The sequence below is a fragment of the Canis lupus genome, chromosome 1 (assembly GCF_011100685.1).
Source record: "Canis lupus familiaris isolate Mischka breed German Shepherd chromosome 1, alternate assembly UU_Cfam_GSD_1.0, whole genome shotgun sequence".
Classification (NCBI taxonomy): domain Eukaryota; kingdom Metazoa; phylum Chordata; class Mammalia; order Carnivora; family Canidae; genus Canis; species Canis lupus.
In genome coordinates this window covers 110,930,387-110,956,366 of record NC_049222.1, presented here as the reverse complement: position 1 = coordinate 110,956,366, position 25,980 = coordinate 110,930,387, and the positions used below count along the sequence as shown (strand labels likewise).

The window sequence follows — 25,980 nt, the reverse complement described above, 5'->3', positions numbered from 1 at the left end:
AAAGAGGGTTCCGCTGCCCAGCTGATTTTAAATGCTAGCCTGGACGATGACCAATATGTCAAAACTAGATACGAATGCAATTTTGGGCCGGTCATACATGGGAACATAGGTACAAAAATCTGAAGCAAGATATTAGTAAAGAGACCCAGCACATCAGTGAAAGAAAGCCATGTGATGACAAAGCTGGGTTCATCCCAGGAATGCACAGTTCTTTTCAAATTGACAATTTATTCATGTACTTCAGCACATTCACAGATTCAAGGAGAGAAACCATATGATCGTCTCAATACTGGCATAAAAAATGCTTGACAAAATTAAAAACCTGTTCGCGAGGATATGAGGAACGCTAACAGACCCTCTCCTGCACGAAGAACGTGTCATTCCCTTTGTGTGGAACTTGAACATGATTCCAGGGGCTTCCTAGAGGACCAGCTTCTAAGGAAACAGGGCCTCCCAAGTGAAGGATTCTGTAATCCAGGGAATCTGGGGGTGACTGGGGGTCGCCCCCAAAACCTCTGGGAAAGCTGTAGACCTAGGGCTGAGTCAAGACTTTAAACAGCCCCTCATTACTGAAAAATTTCTGCGGCTCTGCCCCAAAGTGCGATTCAAAATAAAAACTTAAACCATGCCGCAAGACAAACAGAGAGGAGAGTTCATGAACTTTCTGATTGTTCCCGCATGGTGACTGCCTCACAGCTCTTTTAAAACTAGGGGCAGGCTGGCTCAATTGGAAGAGCATGTGGCTCTTCATCTTGGGGTCTGAAGTTCAAGCCCCACGTTGGCTGTAGAAATTACTTAAAAAAAAATTGGGGCACCTGGGTGGTTCAGTGATTGAGCATGTGCCTTCGGCTCAGGTCGGGGCCCCGGGGTCCTGGGTTCGAGTCCGAGTCCCACATCGGGCTCCCCACAGGGAAGCCTGCTTCTCCTTCTGCCTGTGTCTCTGCCTCGTTCTCTGTGTCTCTCATGAATAAATGAAATATTTTTTTAATAAATAAAATCTTTTAAAAATTTTTAAAAATTAAATATAATCAATAAATTCTATTTTCTTAAGTATTCAAGAAGTAAACTTGATCAGGCTACATATGTTAAAATCCCAGCCCAGGAACTTACTAGCCATGGAACCCTGGCCAACTGACTTAACAGCTCTGTGCCTCAGTTTCCCAGTTTGTAAAATGGGGATAATACTAGCACTATTGTGAGGATTGAAAGAGTTCTCCCTTGTAAAGCACCCAGACTGAGGCCAGGTGGGTGACTCCTCGGAAAATGTTAGCTATGGTTATTATTTATTGTTTCACAGTTCACATGTTCAAAACAAAGGAGATGTGCTGGGCGAATGGTCTGAGGGCTCTCACAGAGGGGCCCCCCTGAAAGGTCTCAGTCACTGTCCCACACATTCACACAGGCCTTTGGAGCAGTCCCACCCAGGCCACGCTGCAGGATAAGGGATATTTCCCTATAGAAGTCAGCGAGCACTGAACACAGTGGGAACAGTATATGCAAAGGTCCTGAGGCCCTGATGGAGGGCTTTCTGTGAGGGGGGCAATCTGGGTTGGGGATCCTTCCCCAACTCAAGCCCTTGGCACCTTGATCTTTTATGCCTTCCTTCTACCTCCAGGTCGCCATCAAGATCATTGACAAAACCCAGCTGAACCCCAGCAGCCTGCAGAAAGTGAGGCTTCGGGAGAGGGAGCAAGGTGGGGCCAAGGTGGGGAAGAGGGTCACTGAAACCGCCCACCCTCATCTTTCTCTTTCTTCTTTTCTGGCCATGCCCAGCTGTTCCGAGAAGTCCGCATCATGAAGGGCCTAAACCACCCCAACATCGGTGAGGAGGGGAAGAGTGTGGGCTCAGAGACTACCAAGTGGGGCAGTCAGCAGAGGAGAGAGCTGGGGGATAGAAGAACCGGCAGCTTTAACAGTTAGAAAGACCTGTTTTCTCTTAGCTGTATATCGCTGCTCACTGGCTGTGTGACCTTGGGCAAGTCACTTAACCTCTCTGAGCCTCTGTTTCCTCCTCTGGAGTGGGGCTGATAAGAGGGCCTACTTCAAGGTCATCATGGGGGTTGGATAAGATCGAGCATTCGAAACCCTCCATTTAGAGCTAAGGTGGGGGGCAGCTGGTCTGATGACTGTCATCAGGAGCAAGCACTGTCATTGTTATGAGGCAGGGGGGAGACGGGGATCTTTATGTAGAGAAGCCGGATGTGGCCACAGCATTTATCCATCCGTAGGTTTGTTCACTCGGGAAGTGTTTATTGAGTGGCCGCTTTATGCCAGATGCTGGGGACATCTGGCCTCTGGCATAAGCAGGGAAGAAAGCAGACACAAATCTCAGCCTCACAGAGCCGACTTTCTTGTGAGAGAGAAAGTAGGAAAGGTGGTGACGTAGGGCTGAGGATTTTGAAAAATCTTGCCATCCGTAGGGAGCCATTGAACAGTCTGGAATAAGGGGTGTTCTGCACACGCAGAGTTAGAATGTGGGTGGAGCTGGGGGGGGGTCTTTTCCCCACATAACCCTGCTCTCCCCGGATCCTTGCAGTGAAGCTCTTCGAAGTGATCGAGACGGAGAAGACGCTGTACCTGGTGATGGAATACGCAAGTGCCGGTGAGGCTTCCCTCCCCGCCCTGCCCCCTGCGCCCCCCACACCCCTTGCTCACCCCACTTGGCATCTACCCTGCAGGAGAAGTGTTTGACTACCTCGTGTCCCACGGCCGCATGAAGGAGAAGGAAGCTCGAGCCAAGTTCCGACAGGTGAGGGGGGCAGGGTTGGGGGCGGCACCTCCATCCCCAGGTGGGAGGAGGGCCTGGGTGCTCGGGGGAGGGGGGGGTCTGTGCTGTCCAGTGACCTAGGGGCTTAAGTCTGGGTGGGAGTGAAGATGGAGAGCTGGGTGTCTGTGAGCATGCAGATGCCCAGGTGTGAGAGGCTGCCCTGATGCAGGTGTGAGGGTGTCCGGACAGGTGGGTGCAAGGGCAGGCCCATGTGTAGGAGTGGGGCTCGGGCGCGTGGGGGCCAGGGTACTGGAGCGTGTGAGCACAGCAGTGCGGATGAGGCATGTGGGAAGTAGGTATGTGGGTGCCCAGATACAGATGTGCAGTGTAGATGTGCATATGGCAGGGGCACCTGGGTGGCTCAGTGGTTGAGCATCTGCCTACAGCTCAGATCATGATCTCGGGGTCCTGGGATTGAGCTCCGAGGAGTCTGCTTTTCCCTCTCTCCCTGCTCGTCGTCTCTCTCTCTCAAATAAATACATAAATAAAATCTTAAAAAAAAAAAAAAAAAAAGCATATGGCAGCCCCAGTGTATGTGTGAGGAGCCCCAGGTGTGGGCATGTAAGTTTGTTGGGAAGAGGGTATGCAGGTGTGTGGGTGCCCAGGTGTGTGGGTACAGGGGGCATGTTAAGGGGCGTGAAGGTCTGCTGGGTGAAGGGATTTGAGCCAGGGGGCTGGTCCGAGACTGTCCAGATGCCCTGGTTGGCCGTACTGGGTGTGTGGGGGCCGAGTGTCTGTCTATAGCTGCATGGTGTCCTTATGCATGTTTCCAGATGTGCAAGTCGGGAGGGGACTAGTTGTGATGTTCTGGTTCTGGTGCCCCTGCTGGGAGGGTGTGCAGATGTCTGAGGGTGTCCAAGTGTCTGAGTGTACATGTGTGTCTGTGTGGGTCCCCGCTGTCATGGAATCAGAGCATCAGGCCCCAGCATCTCGGCCTGTGCCTAGGGGAGGCCTGGGGCTCTGGGGCTCTGGGGCTCTGGGGCTCTGTTGTGAGTAGGTTCCTGGGGTCTGAGAGAGGCCAAGGGCTTTGGGTCCACAAGTGACTGAGCTTCTCTTCTCTCCCCTCCAGATTGTATCGGCTGTGCACTACTGTCACCAGAAAAACATCGTGCACAGGGATCTGAAGGTGAGCCCCCCGACTTCAGCCCACAGACCACCCACCCACACTTGTCCCCAGTCCCACCTCCAGCAGCCCTGGGGATCCCCTAGGGCCTCCATATTCCCCTTCTTTCCTTCCAATCCTCCTCCCTCAGCATCCAGGGCCCCTTGACTCTTTCCCAAGCTCTGGTGGCCAAGGAAGGCCAGCAGATGGGGGAGCAGGTAGGGAGGTGGGGGAAGGAGGGGAGAATTGAAAGAAAGAAACAAAATGTCCCAGGACATCCCACACGAGTACGTGTGTGCTGAGCAAGGACACAGGACACCATAAAGGGCTCACCCACTCTCAGAGCCTCTGGAGCCTTGGCATCTCTCAGGAACCTTCAAGAACTAAGGTTTCAGAGCTACAGGGTCGCATGACCTCTGGGCCTTAGAATCACAGGCATCTCTGAACTTGAGAAGGAAGGATTTTTGAGAGAGAGAGAGCCCCTGAAGCAAACCCCAGCCAGCCTGGACCCCTGCTCCACACCCCCCACCCAGAGAGAACCACCTGTCTCAGGGCTTCTCGTCCCAGACCGGAGAGAGAAACCCATGTCCTGCTCAATCAAGTCGTCTTTTTTTTTTTTTTTTTTTTTAAGATTTTATTTATTCATGAGAGACACAAAGAGAGAGGCAGAGACATAGGCAGAAGGAGAAGCAGGCTTCCTGCAGGGAGCCCAGTGCGGGACTTGATCCTGGGACCCCGGGATCACCCCCTGCAAAGGCAGACGCTCAACCACTGAGCCACCCAGGTGCCCCTCAAATTGAGTTGTCTTGACTCTCATTTCTTGAGCACCTCCTGTGTGTGAGGCGCTCTGCTTTACGGAAGGTCTTCTCAAGGTTATCTAGAGTGAAGGACCAGGTTTAATATTTTCAATTCCCAGTCCGCTGTGATACACGCTTTTGTGAAGTACAGTAAAGATGAAGTGAACAACAACAAAAAAGATATCCAAAACGCAAGACCAATTTTTAAAAACTATTATTATTAGATTCAGAAAAGCCATAAAAATCAACTGTCAAATTGCTGTAGAAGTTTCTAGACTCTCTGCCTTGTCTATACCCACCCTCTGAGAAAGCCCCTTGGGGCTTGGGAGTCTGCCGTCACCTGGAGGAGGCACGCCCCCTGGTGGAGGGTTCTGGAAGTGGCTGGAAGGAGTTTAGGGGATCTGATTTAGGGCACCCCAGAGGGGGCCAGCCCAGGCTGGACTGTGGAGCCTCAAACACCGGGAAGGGAAGTGTCACCCCTGAGCAAGAGTGAGATGCCATTACACTGAGGTTGGGGGAAACTCTCTGAAACATGTGTCTTTGTTGGTTCTCTGCCCCGTTGGGTTGTAGGTGGGAGGGATGGTATCCAAATCAACCAGGAGGTAGGGAGACCGTGAGGAAGCCGTAGGTGCCGGTGGCCTGGCTGCAGAGAGGCAATGGCTGGGACAGGCCAGATGTAGACAGTACTTTGAAAAGTGGGTATGTATACCGAGATCTTCAAGAGGCAGGAAGCTGGAGACTTCTTCCACGCTCCAGCCATGAGGAGGCCAGGGCCCCCCAACGTTTTTCTTTTTTTTAAGGTTTTACACAGAGAGGGATCCCTGGGTGGCGCAGCGGTTTGGCGCCTGCCTTTGGCCCAGGGCGCGATCCTGGAGACCCGGGATCGAATCCCAGGTCGGGCTCCCGGTGCATGGAGCCTGCTTCTCCCTCTGCCTATGTCTCTGCCTCTCTCTCTCTCTGTGTGTGTGACTATCATAAATAAATAAAAATTTAAAAAAAAAAAGATTTTACAGAGAGAGAGAGAGAGAGGGGGGGCAGAGACACAGGCAGAGGAAGAGCCAGGCTCCCTGCAGGGAGTCCAATGCAGGACTCAATCCCAGGACCCCAGGATCACATCCTGAGCCAAAGGCAGATGCTCAACCACTTAGCCACCCAGGCATCCCGAGGCCAGGCCTCCTTTGGAGCCTGGTTGGGCCACTTTCTTGCTGTGGGCATGAGGTGGTCTCCCTAAGGCTCAGTTTCCTCGCTCATGAAATGGCGTTTATAAAAATGTTTAAAAATATTACTTTTTTTTTTTTCATTTTTATGAATCTTGAGCAGCCAGTGCTCGTGTTTTCTTTTCCTGCTCAGAAAACAGAGGTTCAAGAAAGGGGCAGGAGATTGTCTGAGAACCCCCAGCTCTGCAGACCACATGGCATAATAATGGCCAATGTTATATATGGTCCTTGCTGATAACGAAAGATTGTTCTAGGCCTTTTAGGATTCACTTAATTCTCAAATGGCCTCATGAGGTAGAAGCTATGATTATCCTCTTCTATGGATGAGAAAACTGAGGCCCAGACAGATAAAGTCACTGCCCAAGGTCGCATAGAGAGTGGGGGACCGGGCCACAGTCAGTATAGGTCCATGGGGGGGCAGCTCCAGAGCCTGTGTTCCTGTCCACCACACACACCCACCTCCTACCCTCTCCCAGGCCGAGAACCTGTTGCTGGATGCCGAGGCCAACATCAAGATCGCTGACTTTGGCTTCAGCAACGAGTTTACTCTGGGCTCGAAGTTGGACACGTTCTGTGGGAGCCCCCCGTATGCTGCGCCAGAGCTGTTCCAGGGCAAGAAGTATGATGGGCCAGAGGTGGACATCTGGAGCCTCGGCGTCATCCTGTACACCCTCGTCAGCGGCTCCCTGCCCTTCGATGGGCACAACCTCAAGGTGCTGGGTGGGGCTGGCATGGAGCTCTTCATCTCCCGGGGTGGGTCTCTCTGCACCCCCCTGCAAACGGGGCCCCCCAACCTCTCTCCCTACACCTGCTTTGTAGAGGGCCAGAGGGACAGGGCTGGCCTGAGGTCATATAGCAAGACAGGCGGCGGGGGTGGGGAGGCAGGACCCAGGTCCCCATGGTCAGTCGCATGGCCAGCCCAAGTGGATCGGGCTGTGTTGGGGTCCAGTACCCAGGCTTTGCAGCCCAGGCTTGGGTTCAAATCCCAGCTCATTCCCTCTTTCAATCAGTAAATATTTATTACCTGCCATCAGGCGCAGGGGGGTGTCAGGTTCTGTTCTAGGTTTTGCAGATACAGTATGAACAAAAGAGACAAAAATCTCTGCCTTCCAACATGCCAGCCCATGGGTTGAGTTGACCCCAGAGAACACGCTAAGTGGGAAAAGCCAATCACAAAAGGCCACCCATTGTGTGATTCCATTTCTATGAAATGTCCAGAACAAGCAAATCCAGAGAGATGGGAAGCAGATGAGTGGTTGCCACAGGCTGGGGGCAGTTGGAGAACAGGCTTTCTTCAGAGAGGGAGGGGGGCGAAAATGTTCTAGAACTGACCCATGAGGTCTACAAAACTCAGTGAACCTACTGAAAACCTTTTGCATGGGGCGGCACTTCAAACGGAAAAATCCCTGCCCTCCCGGGAAAGAGCAGAGCTGGGCCGAAAACAAAATAGATAAGCAAAATGTGTATCATGTCAGATACTGGCCAGTGCTGGGGGTGGGGGTGGGGTGGGGACACGGAACGGGTGGGAAGTGTGCACTGAGTGGCAGGGTCCCATGGGGTTCTCCTCTTTGACCTTTTTATCGGGAAACATCGCCTATAGTAGGGTCACAGGACGAGAACGAACGACCCGTGGTGGGGCCTTTTGGGAGATGCTCTGGTCACTAGTGTGGGGACACTCTGGCCCTATCAGTCTGTCCCAGCACATCGTTACTGTTCCTGTGGGGGTTAGTGGCAGCCACGATGTCCCTCTGTCCCTAGAGTCCAGAGTAAGTGCTACTTCAATATTAGGAGGGAGAACCCCTTCTATGCAGAGGCCTCAGCTGAGCGGCCTTGTAGCTGAGGTGGGGTGTGCTAAGTGCTCACTATCACTGAATAATCTCTCTGAGCCCCAAGCATGAAGCCAAGAGACCTTTTCAGAGGGCCACGCCGGCGTTCACTTGCCCCAGGCCCTTGTCACCTGCTCTCCTGGCTTCCCCACCAGGGCCCCCGAAACCTTTCTGGGCAAAGGAAGACAGGCAGCTGGGGGCAGGTTGCCTCTCTGTCATTTCCTTGTAAGTGCCTGGGCACATACCCTCTTTCTGAACCAGTTTCCCCACCTGTAAGATGGGGCCATTAAGAGCATCCACTTAGAGCCAAACTGGGTGTCTAAAGCCCACCTCTGGGACCTGGCATCTGGCCAGGCCGTTACACTTGGGATCCGCACCGGTGGAGGTGTCGATGGCCTAGTGGCTGCTTCTCACTACCTGGTAACAGAGGCAGGGTGGTGCGGTGGTTATACAGCACAGGCTCTGGAGCCGGACTGCCTGCGTTTCAGCCCCGGCCCTGCCATTTTTCTGGCTGCACGCCCCTAGCACAGGTGACTTACCCTCTCTGGGCCTCAGTTTCCTTGTTGAAAGATGGGCATCATAGCCTGCATCACAGCTCTGTTGTGAGCACAGATGTACCTTACATAAAGACTCAGAACACTGCCCGGGCCCTGGGTGAGTGCTCTGCTCCGAAAGTGATACTCATTATTATTAAATATTCATGACCCTTCGGGTTGGGCTGCTCTGTGGACCCAGGAGGCTCCCGGGCACATGCCTCTTCTAGCCCTTTTAGGAGAATGCTGGGAAGGGAACTCCCAGGCCAGTCCCCAGTCCCCACCCAGAGCAGAGCTTCACCCGGAGACTCCCCTGCACCCACATCACCTGTCCCCCTCCATTTCCTGAGGGTGGAGGGGCTCTCTCTGGTCCGCCATGCCATGGCGAGTGGAATTTATTTTCTCTGTCTTGGCAGGACACCTCATAAAAGGCCCTTTACAAAAAAAAACAAAAAAAAGTCTGCATGTAAATCAGTTCTCATTCTTTGAGACTGCCAGGGTCTCGGGCATGCCTAGGGGATGGGGGATCCGAGGGTGGGAGCTGGGTGGGCAGGATCCCCCACACACCCCGCTCTTCCCCCTCCATAAACCTAATACTGAAGTAGCACTTACTCTGGGCCACACACGTGCTGGGCACTTGACTTAAACTTACTGACACCCCGGCCTGTGAAGTGGGTGCTGTGAGCGCTGGGTACAGAGGAGGAGACTAAGACCCCGGATGCTGACTTGCCTCTGACCGGGCCTTGTAGAAGTCACTTGCCCTGCGAGATTTCCTCTGAATGAAGGTTCATATAGGGCTCCCATTCTACAGATGGGGAATTGTGGTCAGGAGGGAGGGGTGGGGTTTTGCCACCTGTTTGCTTCTGTGAAGGGATTGGGAGAAAGATGAGCGTGTGTGCTGTGTGTGTGTGTGTGTGTGTGTGTGTTGTGTGTGTGTATCTGTGATGGGTGGGGAAGTGGGGTGGACCCCGCCTCCAGTAACCCCATCCCCCCCAGGAGCTGCGGGAGCGAGTCCTCAGAGGGAAGTACCGGGTCCCTTTCTACATGTCAACAGACTGTGAGAGCATCCTGCGGAGATTTTTGGTGCTGAACCCAGCTAAACGCTGTACTCTCGAGGTAAGCCCCAGCCCCACACCCCTCACATTGCAGCCTTCTTGCCCTCATTTTTCCTCTCCTGTGTCCCATCTGCTTATGATCCCAGCTGGGAGGGGGAGGGAAGCCAGGCAGCCCCAGGGAAAAGGCTCCTAGGCCCGTCTCAACGCCACCCCCAAACAGCTTCGCCCACTCCCCGCCATGCCAGTAATTAGCTAATGAGCTCCTAGGCTGATTACAGGGTGCTGGGGACCCAGATGATGCGGAGGAGGGAGGTGACATCGGGAGGCTCCGGCAGGGGCACTAGGGGTATGGGTGAGGAGGCGCCAGCTCTCAGGAAGCCCTCGATTCTGGGGGGTTAGGTCTTGGAAGTGGGGGGCAGGGCGGGCGGCCCTACATGGGCCTTATTTTCCTCAATTGCTTCTGACACCTGTCTTCCCCCTTCCTGATCCTGCCCCCCAATCCCTGCAGCAAATCATGAAAGACAAATGGATCAACATTGGCTATGAGGGTGAGGAGCTGAAGCCATACACGGAGCCCGAAGAGGATTTCGGGGACACCAAGCGAATTGGTGAGGGTCAGGGAGAGCAGTGCCCTAGCTGCTCAGTGCCACGGAGCCAGGGGTTATAGGAGGTTCCCAGCACCTGCCCCTCCGGTTAGCGCATGAGAGAAATTTGCAAGGCAATTAGGGAGAGCGGAGAAGTCTAGGCTCTCACCCTTGTGCTGCCACTTTTCTAGCTGTGTGACCCTGGGCAAGTGGCTTCTCCTCTCAGTACTTCTATTTCCTCATCCGTAAAACGGGACAATCGTAGAACCTATCATAGGGTTGTGAATATATTAAATGAGTTAATCTATGTAAAATGTTTTGATAATTAAGACACAAAAGGAAATCATAGATCATGTCCAGAAGTGTTTGGGCCTAAGTCATTGGTAAAGCACACGTTTGGGGCAAATCCCCATGTGGACATGTGCCTCACCCACCAACCCTTTGGTCCCAGATCCTCCAGCCTGGAACCCTTGAACTCTTTGCTCCCCAAGGCATTAGCCCTGAAAGAGCCCCTTAGGAACTATCCAGTAACCCTCCAAGGCCACCATTAGAGCTGGCTGCATTGATCGGGACTGTCGTGGTTGTACATAAGAGAAAATCCAAGCTGTTCGGGCTTATGCCAATAATAATAATAGGCTGGACCATTTGAAACTAGGTGAAAACTTGTTAATGTCAGCAATTTTATATGGTTATAACCTCACAGTCATCACTGATTCATTCACAGAACTATAAAGGCCAGGGTATGTGGGCTTCAGGCACAGCTGGATTCAGGTGCTCAGAGACAGTCGTTGGGAATCTTAGTGGTGGCTTCTCTCCCAGGCAGCTCTGGCCACAGGAACACGCTGGCAACTACATATCCTAGTGGCCTGGACATCCCAACAAGAAGAGGAGCCACTTCCCTAAATGTTCCGATAGAAGCTCTAGGCTGGTGCCCATTGGCTACCCCTGAACCAATCAGTGTGGCCTTGGGGATGGAATACTCTATTTGATCAGACCTGGGTTATATACCTGCCCATGGGGCTCAGTGCGGGCAGGAGTCAGCCAGGTGATCTGAGCTGGAAAGAGATCTTGCAAGGAAATCAGGGTGCTGCTGGTAGAAAAGAGGAATGGATACTAAAGAGGCCAAAGAGCAGGCATTGCTATATGACACAGAAACGAGTGGAAGGGAAGGGTCTGGAGAGATTGAACCTCCTCTCCATCCCCCTCTCCAGAGGTGATGGTGGGTATGGGCTACACGCGGGAAGAAATCAAAGAGGCCTTGACCAGCCAGAAGTACAACGAAGTGACCGCCACCTACCTCCTGCTGGGCAGGAAGACTGAGGTCAGAAGGCGCCAGGGGCATTTGGGATGCGCGATGCCCGGGGTGGAGGGACTTCTGGGGCAGAGGGGATGGAGGCTGAGCCTCCTCATCTGTCATCCTCCTGCAGGAGGGTGGGGACCGGGGCACCCCGGGGCTGGCCCTGGCACGGGTGCGGGCGCCCAGCGACACCACCAATGGAACAGGCTCCAGCAAAGGCACCAGCCACAGCAAAGGACAGCGGAGTTCCTCCTCCACCTACCACCGCCAGCGCAGGCATAGCGACTTCTGTGAGTATGGCCCCCACATGCCTTCACATGCCGTCCTGGGCCCCGAGGCTTCAGACCTGCCTTATATTGGGGTTGTCTGGCTGACAGGCAATGGAAACCTCTGCTCGAGCCAGCTGCAGAGAAGGGAGGAATTTTGCATAAAGATGCAGAGACATTATAGGGGACCTGGAGGTGGGAACACACAGGATCAGGAAGGGATTAGAAACTGGAAGAGCAGCCAGAGCAGATGCTGTTTCTTGCTTCCTCTCTATTCCCCTGGTTTTCCCTTTCTCTTACTTATTTCATGTTATCTTTTTCCCAATCTCTCTGTGTTAGAGACCAGCCCAAATGATAGCTGGAATCCCTTTGGTCCACTTATCAGGGATAGAGCACTCACGTCAGGGTCCACTTGGGATTAAGCCACTGTGATCAGGACACGTTGCACAAAGTGGCTGCTGAGAGCCTGCCCTCTGGCTCTCCTCCACACTGAAATGTGGAGAGGCCCTTCCTAGTGGAAAGGGGCTGGGCAGACACCTAGTTGTACCCCACATTCTGTAACTGAAAGAGATCTCATCACCCACAGAAAACAGACCCCATCACCACCACCACAGATGAGGCATGGAAACGTCCAAGAGGTCTCTCACCTACACCCTCCTCAAAGGTGAACCCTCCCACCTATTCTTGCAATAGCTCTTTTGAGATATAACTCATATACCGTATAATTCACCCATGCAAAGTGGACGATTCAATGGTATTAGTATTTTCAGAGTTGTGCAGCCATTACCACAACTCAGTTTAGCACATTTTCATCACCCCAGGAAGAAACTCCACAAGCCCTAGATAGCCATCGACCTCCAAACCCCCATCTACCACCACCCCAGCCCCTGACAACCTCCAGTCTATTCCCTATCTCTACAGATTCCCCTATTCTGGACATTTCGTGTAAGAGCAATCATACAAGCTGTGGCCTTCTGCGTCTGGCTTCTTTCACTCAGGATAACACTTTCATCCACGTTTAAGCATGAACGAGCACTTCGTCCCTTTTAATGGCCCAGTAATATTCCATTCCGTGGGTCTATCACATGTGGTTTTTCCATTCATCAACTGATGGACGTTGTGTTGATTTCACCTTTTGGCGATTGTGGATCATGCGCCATGAACGTTCGAGTACAACGTTCTGTATGGCCGCATGTGTTCGTTTCTCTTGGGCGGGTACCTAGGAATGGACCGGGTCACTTGGTAACGCTGTGTTTAGCAGTGGGAGGAACTGCCAGCGTGGTCTCCAACTCTCCCTGACTTTGCAGCACTGCTTCACAATGCTTAACTCTGGGACAGGCACTAGCATGGGGAGGGGGGTGTTGGGGAAACTCAAGCCTCTGTCCTGAGCAGGAAGTGTGGGATCTGGATGATCAAGCCATTCCCCTTCCCTGGATTTCCTTTTTCCACCTATAAAATGGCCAGATTGGCACAGAAAGTCGCTAAGAAACTTATGACTCTAACATCCTCTGGTTCTAGCATGGTAATCTTAACACCCACGTGGAAACCTTCTGGGTTCCAAAGGTTCTCAGGGGATTGTCGATGGGTGCCCTGTGTCCGTCACTGCAGAACTTGTGTGCTTCTGGGACCTTGGAGCATTGAGGTTCCTGGGGACTTAATATGTAGAAGTTTCGACAGTTCAAAGGGCAGTTCAGCCCCATGAATGCATTTAAACCCACTGGCTCTAGAACTACAATTTCCTAAGATGTTCCAAGGTACCAGATTTGGTTTTGGTTTTTGTTTTTTGTTTTTTGTTTTTTTAGATATTATATATTTCTTCAGAGAGACACAGAGAGGCAGAGTCATTGGCAGAGGGAGAAGCAGGATCCATGCAGGGAGCCTGATGCGGAACTTGATCCCAGGACCCCGGGATCATGACCTGAGCTACAGGCAGACACTCAACCACTGAGCCACCCAGGCATCCCTTGAGCATCTGATTCTTTTTTTTTTTTAATATACTTTAATATAACGCCTGATTTTATTTTTTTAAAGATTTTATTTATTCATGAGAGACCAGAGAGAGAGAAAGAGATTGGCAGAGACACAGGCAGAGGGAGAAGCAGACTCCCTGCAGGGAGCCTGACATGGGACTTGATCCCGGGTCTCAAGGATCAGGCCCTGGGCTGAAGGCGGCGCTAAATCACTGAGCCACCCCGGCTGCCCGAGCATCCGATTCTTTTTTTTTTTTTTTTTTTAAGATTTTATTTATGTATTCATGAGAGACACAGAGAGAGAGAGAGACAGAGACACAGGCAGAGGGAGAAGCAGGCTCCATGCAGGGAGCCCGATGTGGGACTCGATCCTCGGTCTCGAGGATCACGCCCTGGGCTGAAGGCGGTGCTAAACCCCTGGGCCACCCAGGCTGCCCCCAAGCATCCGATTCTTGATTGCAGCTCAGATCATGAGATTGAGCCCTGCCTTGGGCTCCATGCTCAGTGAGGAGTCTGCTTGAGATTCTCTTTTTCCCTCTACCCCTCCTCCCCCCGCAAAAAAAAAGTTAAAAAAAAAAAAAGAGAGACATAAAGATACATAAATACAATACTAACATATTCACATACCATAAGGTAATATTCTCTTTTTAGATCTTTAAATAAAAGATTTTATTTATTTATTCATGAGAGACACAGAGAGAAAGGCAGAGACATAGGCAGAGGGAGAAGCAGGCTCCATGCAGAGAGCCTGATGTGGGACTCGATCCCGGGACTCCAGGATCATACCATGAGCCAAAAGCAGATGCTCAACCACTGAGCCACCCAGCCGTCCCAATATTCTCACCCTTTTTTTTTTTTTTTAAGATTTTGTTTATTTATTCATGAGAGACACAGAGAGAAAGAGAGGCAGAGACACAGGTAGAGGGAGAAGCAGGCTCCTCGCAGGGAGCCCGACGTGGGACTCGATCCCAGGTCTCCAGGATCAGGCCCTGGGCTGAAGGCGGCGCTAAACCGCTGAGCCACCTGGGCTGCCTATATTCTCACCTTTTAAGACAAATGAGAGCCTTTTAAGATGTTCACGCATAAGCAAGTAGATAAATAGAAATGTAGAGATCTACACATTTTCCTTTCTACAAATGACAGCACGCCTTAGACCACAGGCCCTGCCTTTTCTGCTCTGCAGTCTTAAAGATCATAAGATACATAAGCAGCTTCCTCCTCATAGCTGTAGAGTATTTCATCGTATAGAAATAGCTTAATTTCATTTAGCCATTCCTCTCCTAAAGGGGTACCTAGGCTGCTCTCAGTCTTTTGGCCTTAAAAACAAATCATGATGAGGAGTGCCTAGGTGGCTCAGTCAGTTAAGTGTCCGACTTTGGCTTAGGTCATGATCCTGGGGTCCTGGGATCGGGCCCCATGTTGAGCTACACACTCAGCGTGGAGTCTGGTTCTCCCTCTCCCTCTGCCCCTCCTGTTCATGCTCCCCTCCCACCCAATAAATAAAATCTTTAAAAAAAAAAAAAACCAATGCAGTGAATAACCTGCTCATGCATCATGTCATTTACATGGAGTTGGGGGTCAGGGTGCACATTTGTCATTTGGACAGATAGGGTCAGTATGGCTCACACTGGAGCTTGCAGCCTATGTGAGGAATTCTGAGGTTCTCAGGATCACTCAGAGTAGGCTCTGGCTCTTCCAGGTGACGCGAGCCCTAACTGTCCCCTCCCTCCACCAGGTGGCCCATCCCCCGCACCCCTTACACCCCAAGCGCAGCCCAACCAGCACCGGGGACGCGGAGCTGAAGGAGGAGCGACTGCCAGGCCGGAAGGCGAGCTGCAGTGCTGCCGGAAGCGGGAGCCGGGGGCTGCCCCCCTCCAGCCCCATGGTCAGCAGCGCCCACAACCCCAACAAGGCAGAGATCCCAGAGCGGCGGAAGGACAGCACGAGCACCCCTGTGAGTGGCCAGGGCTGGGGGTCTGACCGCCTGGCTCACATTTTGCAGACCCTGCTGTTCCCCGTCCTGTTCCCCAGACTGCCACACAGCACTCCTTGTTCTCTTTGTTCATTCGTTCATCCCTTAGACATCTGAGTGCTCTCTCTGCCTGAGCCTGCGCTGGATGCTAGCGTATAAATTAGCATTCGGTGTCAGAAAGAAGCACTCCACTTGCTTTAGGCAGGAGGGGGATTTCAAACAGGGAAGGAAGTACTTACAAAGTTGAAGGAAGGGCTTAGTGCAGCAGGCAGTGGGTTCAACCCCACAGGAATGACACATCAGCACAGCAGAACTGACCCGCCAAGGGAACTGCCACCGCCGGGGCAGACCGTAGCATGGTTGAATTCCAGAACACGCGGTCATGACTGTAATTCAAGGCTCAGAAACATTTCTCTACCAGAAGGGCCCACGATGCCAGGAAGTCTAAAAAGAGGGACTGGGGCCTTTCTGAGCCAGAGCCTCACCTCATGACCTTGCCCATGTAAGCAGAAGGCAAAGGGGACAGGAAGGTGACTGCCACCCCATTGCCATCTTCCAGATCTTCCAGAATGCAAGGGTGGGCAGAACCTGTTCATACATGGATCCCAAGCTGCAGTGGAGTCTGGGGAATGTAGTACTTGACCCTCCTGTTCTGCAGCATCTCAGAACAGTAGGTTGAGGAAGGAAAGCGGCCTCCCCATCAGAGACAAGAGTGGAGGCAGGTCATAAGCAAGCGGTCAGTCCTCTGAGGCCACACAGGCCAGAGCTTGAGTTGCATTGGCAAGCTGTGTGACCCCCTTCCTGAGCCTGTCTTCCACCCTGTGAAATGGGTGCATTAGGGGACTTGGATTGTTGTCAGGCTCTCATAAGACATAAACTAACGTCCCACAGTGTCCAGCTCAGTAAGCCCTCAATATATGAAGGCTCTGGTTGTTGTTAAATTAAACCCATACCTAAAAAGATAGAAAAAAGGTGCACCTGTGTGGCTCAGTGGTTGATCGTCTGCCTTTGGCTCAGGTCGTGGTGCCAGAGCTCTGGTTTCAAGTCCCACATCAGACTTCCCTCAGGGAACCTGCTTCTCCCTCTGCCTATGTCTCTGCCTCTCTCTGTGTGTCTCTCATAAATAAATAAAATCGTAAAAAAAAAAAAAAAAAATAGAAAAAGAACAGCATATAAGCCCCCTCCAAAAAAAAAAAAAAAGTAAAAGGAAGGAAATAACAGAAGTCAATAAGGGAACAAGCAGCTATATGCTAGAGAAACCCACCAAAGCTGCAATCCAGTTCTTAGGAAGAGTAAAACAATCACTGGGCCCCACGAATTACTAATATTGGGGATGAAAAGGAAAACTCTGTCCCAATGCAAAAAGACAGAAGGTATCAGGAACCACCTTATGCCAATAAGTGTGACCTCTTAGATGAAATGGACAGATGTCTTTCAAATCACAAGTGGCTCAAGAAAAAACAAAATCCGAACAGTCTTATATTCTTGTTCAAGAACTGGAATCCATAGCTTAAAACTTTCCCAGAAAGAAAATTCCTGACTCTAAGTGGAATTGTGCCAAACACTGAAGGAAGGAATAACACCAACCTTAAAGAAACTCCCAGAGGATAGGAAATGAGGGATCACTTCCAGCACATTCGGGGAGGCAGCCTCCACCTGCGCTCCCTGACCTGAGAGAGTTCGCAGTCCAGAGCAGGGTAGGGACGGATAAAGGGGGACAGATATTGACAATACAGAGTGATCAAGGTGGCGGGTGGGGACCCCAAGAAGGCAGCTGACTCAGCCAGATATATTATGAAAGATACATAGGTGGGAGTCAAGGGGAAAGGTGGGAGGAATATCCAAGTAGGGGGGCCGGGCGTGCAAAGGCCAGGAGGAGACACCAAGTGTGCCATGAATAAGTATGCTGCGAAAAGCTTGACGTGGCTGAACTGTACCCAGGTGGGACAGAGCTGGGAGAAGAGTGGGTGAGGCTGCCCCCCCCAGGCACCGCCCCTGACCCGTTCTTCCTCAGCACCCCTGTCTCAGCCCCATGACTCTTAGCCTGTGCTGCCCGGATGCCTCGTTACCTTCCCTTTTCTCCTGGAGTAAACCATCATCTACTCAGCCTTGGCCCCTGCCTTGATTATAATGAGGGAGGCCCGGGAGGATAAGTGGGGAGTTAAGGGGTGTCCCTTCACCCCCTCACTTCCTCCTGGCCTTGTCTCCCACAGAACAACCTCCCTCCCAGTATGATGACCCGCAGAAACACCTACGTTTGCACAGAACGCCCTGGGGCTGAGCGCCCATCCCTGTTGCCAAATGGCAAAGAGAATAGGTACGGAGAGGGGGCAGTAGTGGGGAGCGGGGTGTAGGGGAGCGGGGCCCTCCTTTATAGAAGATGATAACTGTTGTGGGGAGGGGGGCACCATGGGGAATGGGGAGTGTGTGTCTGCCCTTCCCTTGGCTGAATCTACCCATCTCCTACCCATCCCACCACTGCCGACCCCCGTGATAATCTTCCCCTCTTAATTAATTAGTCATCGGCCCCAAGAAAGCAGTCTGCCCTGTTCTCCACCTACGAGCCTTGGGAAACTGAGTTGATTTTTTTTTTTTTTTGAATGATCAATTTTTAGAACTTGAGAGAAGCCCCAGAATGTCACAGCTTCAACATCCTCTTGTTGGCTGGTTTTCAAACTAGCTTTCCTGAGTCTGTTCGGTCTCTCTCAGCTGGCAGGGGAGGGAAACCAGTGCAGACTGGCTGGAGCATAAAAGGGGGATGAATTAGGGGTGCCCGGCTGGCTCCAAAGGTAGAGCATGTGACTCTTGATCTCAGGGTCGTGGGTTCAAGCACCACGTTGGGTCGTTGGGTGTGGCGCCTACTTAGAAAAAAGGCACAGGGGATGAATTAGTTCACATCATGATTCAAGTTCAGGAGTGGGGCAGGCTTCAAGATAATGACACTCGCACCCACTAGGAGTCCTGGTGGGGTCTAGGGAACACTTGATCAACACGGGTTACTGCTGGGTGGGGACAGGATATGGAGTGGTTGAGAGCAGTGCTTCTGTGGCTACTAAGTTCTGAGGTCAAATCTTGCCTCTGCACTCTGCTAGCAGGATGACCTTTGGCAAGTCTCTGAGCCTCTGTTTCCTCCTCTGTAAGATGGGGCTGATGTTCTCTGCCTCTAGGCCCTGTTAGAGGGATCCAGTGGAGATCAGGTGCGTCCTGTACCTGGCACGAGGTCCATGACGTAGAAGGCATTCATTGAGTGAGTGCTTATTTCACGGTCATTAAATAAAAACAGTAGTGAGTATTCATCAAGCAGGAACTGTATGCCAGGCCTTAGTTCACTGGCTGAATGCCCCTAACAACTCTGTGAGGTAGATCCTGGTACCTCCATTTTACAGCTAAGGAAATGAGGCACAGAGAGGTTAGGTAACTTGTGCAAGGCCACACAGCTGGCAAATCAAGGAGCAGAGATTCCAGACTGATTCCAGCGTATTTGTAAACACTATAATGCATAGCCTTCCAGCTCTGGTCGAGAGACGGTGTATTAGTTAGATTGTAGATCAAAAAGAAACCAAGGTACAGTGGCTTAAGTGAGAAGGAGGTGTAGTCCTCTCCAATAGAGCCTTCCAGAGGTAGGCAGGCAGGCAGGGTCTTCCAAGGACCCAGATTGAGTCTGCCAAACTCAACCTGAAGCTCCAGCTCTGGCACCGAGGCCACTGCACCAGCTGCCACCATTTCTCAACCAGCAAGAAGGATGGAAAGAATGGAGCGCAAGCTGCATTCTTTTTAGAGGCCTGACCCAGAAATGGGACAAAATACTTCTGTTTGTATCCCATTGGCCAGAGAATAGTCATGTGACCTGCCCTAACGGCAAGGGAGCTGGGAAATGTAGTCTCTGGCCAGGTGGCCGTGTGCACGGCTCATACGCTCAGAAGTTTGGTTACTAAAAGTAAAACCAGGAGGACAGATTCCGAAGGAGAGGTAGTGGCATCTGCCGCCGTCAGGGTTCCCTCTTTGAGATCCAGGCTGGTCCTGGAGTCCTCCGAAGGATAGGAATTGTAGATTTGGCCCCGCCTGTCAGGACTGGGAGGGTCTGGAGGAGGGTCCTGGGACGCAGGAGCCACCACTGCCCACACAACACCTTGAGACAATTAGGAAGAGTCTTTTCTTACCTGTCAAAAAATCATTGTAATGAGAAGTCCCTTTGATGTTCACATCTATTCCTGTCCCAAGTTTGAATAATGAAAGTTCAGATAGCAAAGTATTTGCAAAGTTGCTTTGGTTCCTGGGGTTTGGATGGCAAATGGCAAGAGATTCATCAAAAAATGTATTTGAACCGATTCAACTGCTGAGTTCAGAGAGAGAAGAATTAGGATACATTTGGGGTATGTAGGGTTTGAAGAAAGGACAGTTTAAAGGACAGCCGACTTAGGAAGAAAGAAGAGTCAGTAAAATAGCTAGGGTTGTATAGTACACAGCCTGCCCAGCTGTACGTGGCAGCCTTGTCTCTGAGAACTAGGTTTTTTACTGTGATCTCAAGACAGTAAAGAATCAGAGGACCTGGGGCCTTGGCCAGCCTCAAGGCCCCACTCTGACTTGTCCCTTTCTGCCCACAGCTCGGGTACCCCACGGGTGCCCCCCGCCTCTCCCTCTAGTCACAGCCTGGCTCCCCCATCGGGGGAGCGGAGCCGCCTGGCACGCGGTTCCACCATCCGCAGCACCTTCCACGGTGGCCAGGTCCGGGACCGGAGGGCAGGGGGCGGGGGAGGCGGGGGTGTGCAGAATGGACCCCCCGCCTCTCCCACGCTGGCCCACGAGGCCACCCCCCTGCCCACTGGGCGGCCCCGCCCCACCACCAACCTCTTCACCAAGCTGACCTCCAAACTGACCAGAAGGTGAGTCCCATGGGATGTGGGGGGCAGGGGTGGGGTGGGGGGCAATGGGGCCTAACCTGTCTTCTGCTCTGCTCTGCCTCCTGTACCCCCACATCATTTCCTCCTCCTCTATCTCCTCCTCCTCCGTCACCCCTCACCTCCCCCCTCACACTACAGGGTTACCCTCGATCCCTCTAAACGGCAGAACTCTAACCGCTGCGTTTCGGGCGCCTCTCTGCCCCAGGGATCCAAGATCAGTAAGTCCCGTCCAGCCTCTGCTGTCCCTGGCTCTGCCTCCCTGTCTGCATGTCCGACCTGAGTGTAGGGGGCCGGGGGGGGGGGCGTGTGCACGCGGGAGGAGGACTGGTTGTGGGGTCTGGCTGTCCATGTGCTGTTAATAAGCAGTAGTCTGGCCTCGGGAGCCAGACCTTTGAGGTTCAGACCCCAGCTCTGCTGAGTGACCTTGGGCAAGTCATTCAACCTCTCTGGGCCTCGCCTTCCTCTTCTGTAAGATGGAGATAGCAATAACAGTGCCTTCCTCCTAGAGTTGTCATGTGGACTAAATGAGATGATATATGGACTGAGCTTAGAATATTGCCTTGGACAATGATTTATGTTTATTCACCAAGCGCCTATTGTGTGCCTGGCACTCTCTTAAACCCTGGAATAGAGTGAACAGAATGTGTAAAATCCCAGCCCAGGGAGAGCTGATATTCTCCTCGGAGATCCAGACAGCGTACAGAGAAGAAAAATAGAGCAGGGAAGGGAGGTACAGTTTTAAATGGAACAGGCCTCACTAAGGAGGTGCCATTTGAGCAAAGCCCGAAGGAGGGGTGCGTGTGTGTGTCCGTGTCCTTCTATATGTAGGTGCCTGTCTCTGCCCACCCCCTTTCTCTTTCGCCTTCCAAATTCTTCAGTATCTCTCCTCTGACCTCCACTAACCCTTTCAGAATGGGTTCCCGTGCTAGGCATGGAGAGGGAGTTCGAATCCTGACTCCCAGCCCAGCTCCAGCCAGCAGGGAGGGACTGGGACCAGGGCTGAGGCAGGGGCTGCCCAGAGTCCTGGAGGCAGTGGGTTGGGGGAGGGGACGCCAGAGGTGCAGATCAGACACCCTGCTCCCCTTCCCCCCTCTAGGGTCACAGACGAACCTGAGAGAATCGGGGGACCTGAGGTCACAAGGTGAGTGCATGTGCCTACCCCTCTGCCTGCCACACCAGCCCCTCCCCCTTTGTGTGCCTCAGATCCCACTTGTGTCCACACCACCCCATCCACCACCCCCATACCTTCAGATGGGACCTAAGCCTCATCCTCCAAGCCAGCTTTTTGAACTCACCCTCGGACCCTCCTTCTTCTGCCCGCTTATCTTTATTTATTTTTTAAGACTGTATTTTATTTATTCACGAGAGACACAAAGCAAGAGGCAGAGAGGGAGCCCAATGTGGGACTCGATCCCAGGACCCCGGGATCACGCCCTGAGCCAAAGTCAGATGTTCAACCACTGAGCCCCCCAGGCACCCCTCTGCGTGTTCCTCTCGTGCCTCACCCCCCCCATCCGTGAACACCATCCCTTGACCATCCTAACGTCCAGCCTCTTCCACGTATGACCACACACCTCCCCCCGTCATCCAACGAAGCACCACTGTTGCCAACAGCTCAGGCACAGGTTACCTGTACAGCCCCAGATGATAAATAGTTGAGGCTTCAAGGGCCAGGTAATCTCTGTCTTGCCGTTTTGGGTCCGCCATAGTCTGTCGTGCAGAAGCAGCCACAGTCAGTACAAAAACCAAGGGGCGCCGTGGGATTCCCTTAACACTGCTTTACAAAAGCAGGCGGCCCTGTCCCTCCACAACCTGCTTCAGTTCCACACGACCCCCTGTAAAGCTCCCTATGCAAATAAAGGACCTCCCCACCAGTTCCAAAGGTCCCAGGACTGACTCTCATTGGCTGGAACTGAGTCACATGTCCACCCCTCAACCAACGCCTGTGGCCAGAAGGGTGGCATACTCTGATTGGTAGGACCCGGTCAAGCACTCCTCTTTGAACCAATCACAGCAGGCAGGGGGGCGGAATGCTCTCACTGGCCAGAACTCAGTCTCGTGCTCAGCTTGGGGCTGAGGCTTAGTGCCCCCAGCCTCAGCCAGGAGCACGAGGTGTGCAATGCTTCCCAAGAGGAGCACCCTCGGCCCTTCAGGCCGGACATTCGTTTGTTGTCCGGGGCCCTCTCACACACCGCAGAACCTGTGTCCTCCCTGAGCGTGCCCAGCAGCACCCCCATCCCAAGATAGTGCAATAATCAAAAAGCCCCCAGAAATTTCCAGCTGCCCCGTGGGAGGAGGCGATGGGAGGAGGTTGCACGCGTCGCCTCCACTCCCTTCCAGGAATTTAGAGACCCGGGGGGGCACTGGGAGATGGAGGCTCCAGCTGGCGGTCGGTGTGTACAGCCGAGCCTGTCGCTGTCCCCGGGTGAGAGGGCGGCGCGGAGTCCGTCCGGGTGGGAGCCGCGGGGCACCGTTCTCTCCGCTCCCCCGCCCGCCGCCTTTGACCGCTGCGTGTTCTCGCCCCAGTTGCCATCTACCTTGGGATCAAACGGAAACCGCCCCCCGGCTACTCCGATTCCCCTGGAGTGTGAAGCTGACCAGCTCGCGCCCGCCCGAGGCCCTGATGGCGGCCCTGCGCCAGGCCACCGCGGCCGCCCGCTGCCGCTGCCGCCAGCCACAGCCGTTCCTGCTGGCCTGCCTGCACGGGGGTGCGGGCGGGCCCGAGCCCCTGTCCCACTTCGAAGTGGAGGTCTGCCAGCTGCCCCGGCCCGGCCTGCGGGGAGTGCTGTTCCGCCGCGTGGCCGGCACCGCCCTGGCCTTCCGCACCCTCGTCACCCGCATCTCCAACGACCTCGAGCTCTGAGCCACCACGGCCCGGGTCCCCTCCCCTTCCTCCCCCTCGTCCCCTTCACCTCTGCCACCCGGGGGAGAGGGGTCAGGGAGGGGAGTCTCCCCTCTGTCATCACCTCGGTTCCCGAGAATCCGATGTGGGGACAGAGATGGTCCGCCCTGTGGCCCAATCTCCATGGGCCCTGGGCATGGGAGAAGCGGGAGGGGGCTGAGCAGGGGGAGCTGGCACCTTCCTGGAGCCTCCAGCTGGTCCTGTCCCCCCTCCCCCTGTGGGGAGGGGCACCCGAAAAGACTTTGGGGGCCGGGAAGGGGCAGAAAGGGAAACTGAGGAACCTCTTCCATCCCGCCCCATCCCCCCACCCCCAGCAGCTCAAGAATTAGGCCTTGGGCAGGGGTAGGAAAGGTTGCTGAGCCTAAAGACTGGAGAATGGAGGGGGGGGCTGGAAGTGGGGGAGGGGTCAGAGAGGCAGATTCCTTCCCCTCCCCACCCCTCCCCTCACGCTGGAACCCCCCCTTCCTGCCCCAGGCTGGCGCGGGGCACTTTGTACAAACCTTGTAAATACCCCCACCCCCTCCCCTCTGCAGAGATCTCTCGAGGAGCTGCCGCCGTCACCTCCGGTTTTTAAGTTATTACACCCCCCCTCCTGTCAGCCCCCTCACCTGCAGCCTGTCGCCCAATAAACTTAGGAGAGTCCCCCTCCCCCACGCTGACCCCAGGCTGTTCCTTCCCTGCCCTCACCTACGAGTGAGACGAGGAGGAGGCAGTGTGTGACTTTGGGCCAATGGTTCCTCCTTTCTGAGCCTCAATTTTCTCAGCTGCAGAATGGGCCTAGTGGGGGTGTGAGGGTCAAGGATGATGATGGTGGAGGGCAGGACAGAACTCGGCCTCATCCACGAGGCCCCCAGTTCCTATATCGGTCCCCCATTCATTCACTCACGTGCCCACCCACATGTTATAGCGGACTCTAAGCCACTTCTTACACCAGTAGTACATTTATTCAATAAACAGTCATTGACCTGTGCCTACTCCATGCCAGGCCCGGTGCTGGACACGGAGACACAAGGAGCCCCTGTCTGTGGGGGATGTGGGTTCTGACACAAAACACTGGAGAAACTGTTGCACTGGGGAGTCCAGAAGAGAACGGGAGGGAAGTTGGGGAAATGATGCTGGAGTTGGGCTTTGAAGGATGAGTAGGAGTTGACCGGGTGTTGGGTATGCCCTGGGCAAAAGCCTGGGAGTCAGAGTGCATGACAGACCTTCAGAAAACTGTGGGTAATTTCGATGTGGGTGCTGTGTGGGGGCTGGTGGAGAATTAGCAAGAGAAATGCTGTATTAGGACTAATAATCCATCTACACTTAAGCAAAAAGGTTATTTGGCTTATGTTCCTTAATAGTGTGGGGGTGCCTGACTTCAGGTAAGGCTGAATCCAGGTAGCCGGCCATCTCCTCTTGGCTTTTTTTAGTGTGAATTTAGCAGTTTAATAGTTTCACCCCAGAGTTTCACCTGGCTCTCCCTGATGGCAGAAATGACCCCAGCAGTTCCAACATATCGTCCCTTTGCCTAATTCCCACCCCAGTAAGTTCCTCATTGCGAACTTTTGGCAGAAATCCCAAGATGGACTCTTATTGGCCCAGAGAACACATGACTGTCCCCGAACCAGTCAGTGTTGCTCTGGAGCCACGAGCTCCCTAAGCTGGACTTAGAGGGGAGAGGAAAGCCAAGGGTCCTTAGCCAGAGGAAGGGAATAGAAGCTCAATGAAGCTGAGCAGTAGAGGGTGGGGCTTGTACACACAGGGCCTCATAGGTCAAAGCAAGCTGGGCTTTCATCCAAGGGCACTTAAGAGCCATGGAGAGTTGTATGTGTGGAGGAGGCTTAGTCTGCTGTGCCTCAGTTGCCCACTTGGGGCATGGTAGGGTCAATCCTTGTCTTCTGTTCTTGGGACTTCATAGGAAAGTCGAGTGAGAAATGAAGGGTGATAGAGACTGAGTGGTCAGTGTTGAAAAATTCAGGGTCTGGGGCAGAACTGCATTCCTGTCTTATGAGAGGCCAGAACAGGGATCTGCTGAAAAGTGTTTATTGATTCGGAGGTTGGGGAGTGGGAAACAACCAACTCCGTCTGGAAATTTCAATCCTTGCCGGGGGGGGGGGGGGGGGTTCCTGTGTGCCCAGCCCTGTGCTGGGGATGTAGTGAGACCAAGGCAGCCCCAGCCCTGCCCTCGTGAGGCTCAGTCCAGTGGAGGAGGCAGCTGCATCAGTGATCAGGCAGGGCAGAGGCTGGGGATAGGCCAAGGGGGTGTCTGTCCCAGCCAGGGAGGGCTTCCTAGAAGAGGAACAGCCCAGCTGCACCTGGGAGAGCTAGACACGGCGGGGAGGGGGTTGGTGTTCTAGGCAGACGGAACAGCTTGTACAATGGCCGAGAGGCAGGGGAACGACAGTACAGCAAATGGCATATAATTTGCAGTGAGTAGAGTCACTGGGAGAGAAGAGGCTGGAGATGTTGGCAGGAGCCTGAAGGACATGGAGAGGGGCCCGGGCTTTCTTCCAAGGACACCAGGGAGTCCTGGCGAGGTTGTGAGCCAGGGAGAGGCAGGGACAGGTTTATGCTGCAAAGGGAGGGAAGGAGACTGGTCAGGAGAGTAGGGAGGAGGTTGAATGGATAGAAGGTGGGGAGAGAAGGGGTGCACTTACGCCTGATGAGTAAAGATAAGCAGGACAGGCACGGTCGCTGCAGGTGCCTGCACTGCAGGTTAGGCTCAGAGGTCCCACTGGCGTGCTTGCCGGTGTGGCCTCGGGTGGGGTAGGGGGTGGAGCTGGGGTTGGTGATGGGCTCTTCATTTGGG

The 25,980-nt window shown here is 53.4% G+C and overlaps 1 protein-coding gene across 1 annotated transcript in view; it reads left to right on the top strand.

Moving 5' to 3' along the window:
* MARK4 (microtubule affinity regulating kinase 4) overlaps nt 1–24,168 on the top strand; it is a 29,939-nt gene extending 5,771 nt beyond the window's left edge. The window contains 16 exon segments of the mRNA XM_038528595.1: nt 1,616–1,669; nt 1,774–1,822; nt 2,537–2,602; nt 2,679–2,749; nt 3,837–3,893; nt 6,360–6,596; nt 9,239–9,358; nt 9,806–9,905; nt 11,093–11,202; nt 11,309–11,468; nt 15,150–15,166; nt 15,168–15,368; nt 17,600–17,703; nt 19,991–20,269; nt 21,384–21,428; nt 22,814–24,168. Of these exon segments, the coding sequence (XP_038384523.1) occupies nt 1,616–1,669; nt 1,774–1,822; nt 2,537–2,602; nt 2,679–2,749; nt 3,837–3,893; nt 6,360–6,596; nt 9,239–9,358; nt 9,806–9,905; nt 11,093–11,202; nt 11,309–11,468; nt 15,150–15,166; nt 15,168–15,368; nt 17,600–17,703; nt 19,991–20,269; nt 21,384–21,428; nt 22,814–23,150 (2,007 nt within the window). The 3' untranslated portion in view covers nt 23,151–24,168.
* The last annotated feature ends 1,812 nt before the right edge of the window (nt 24,169–25,980 follow it).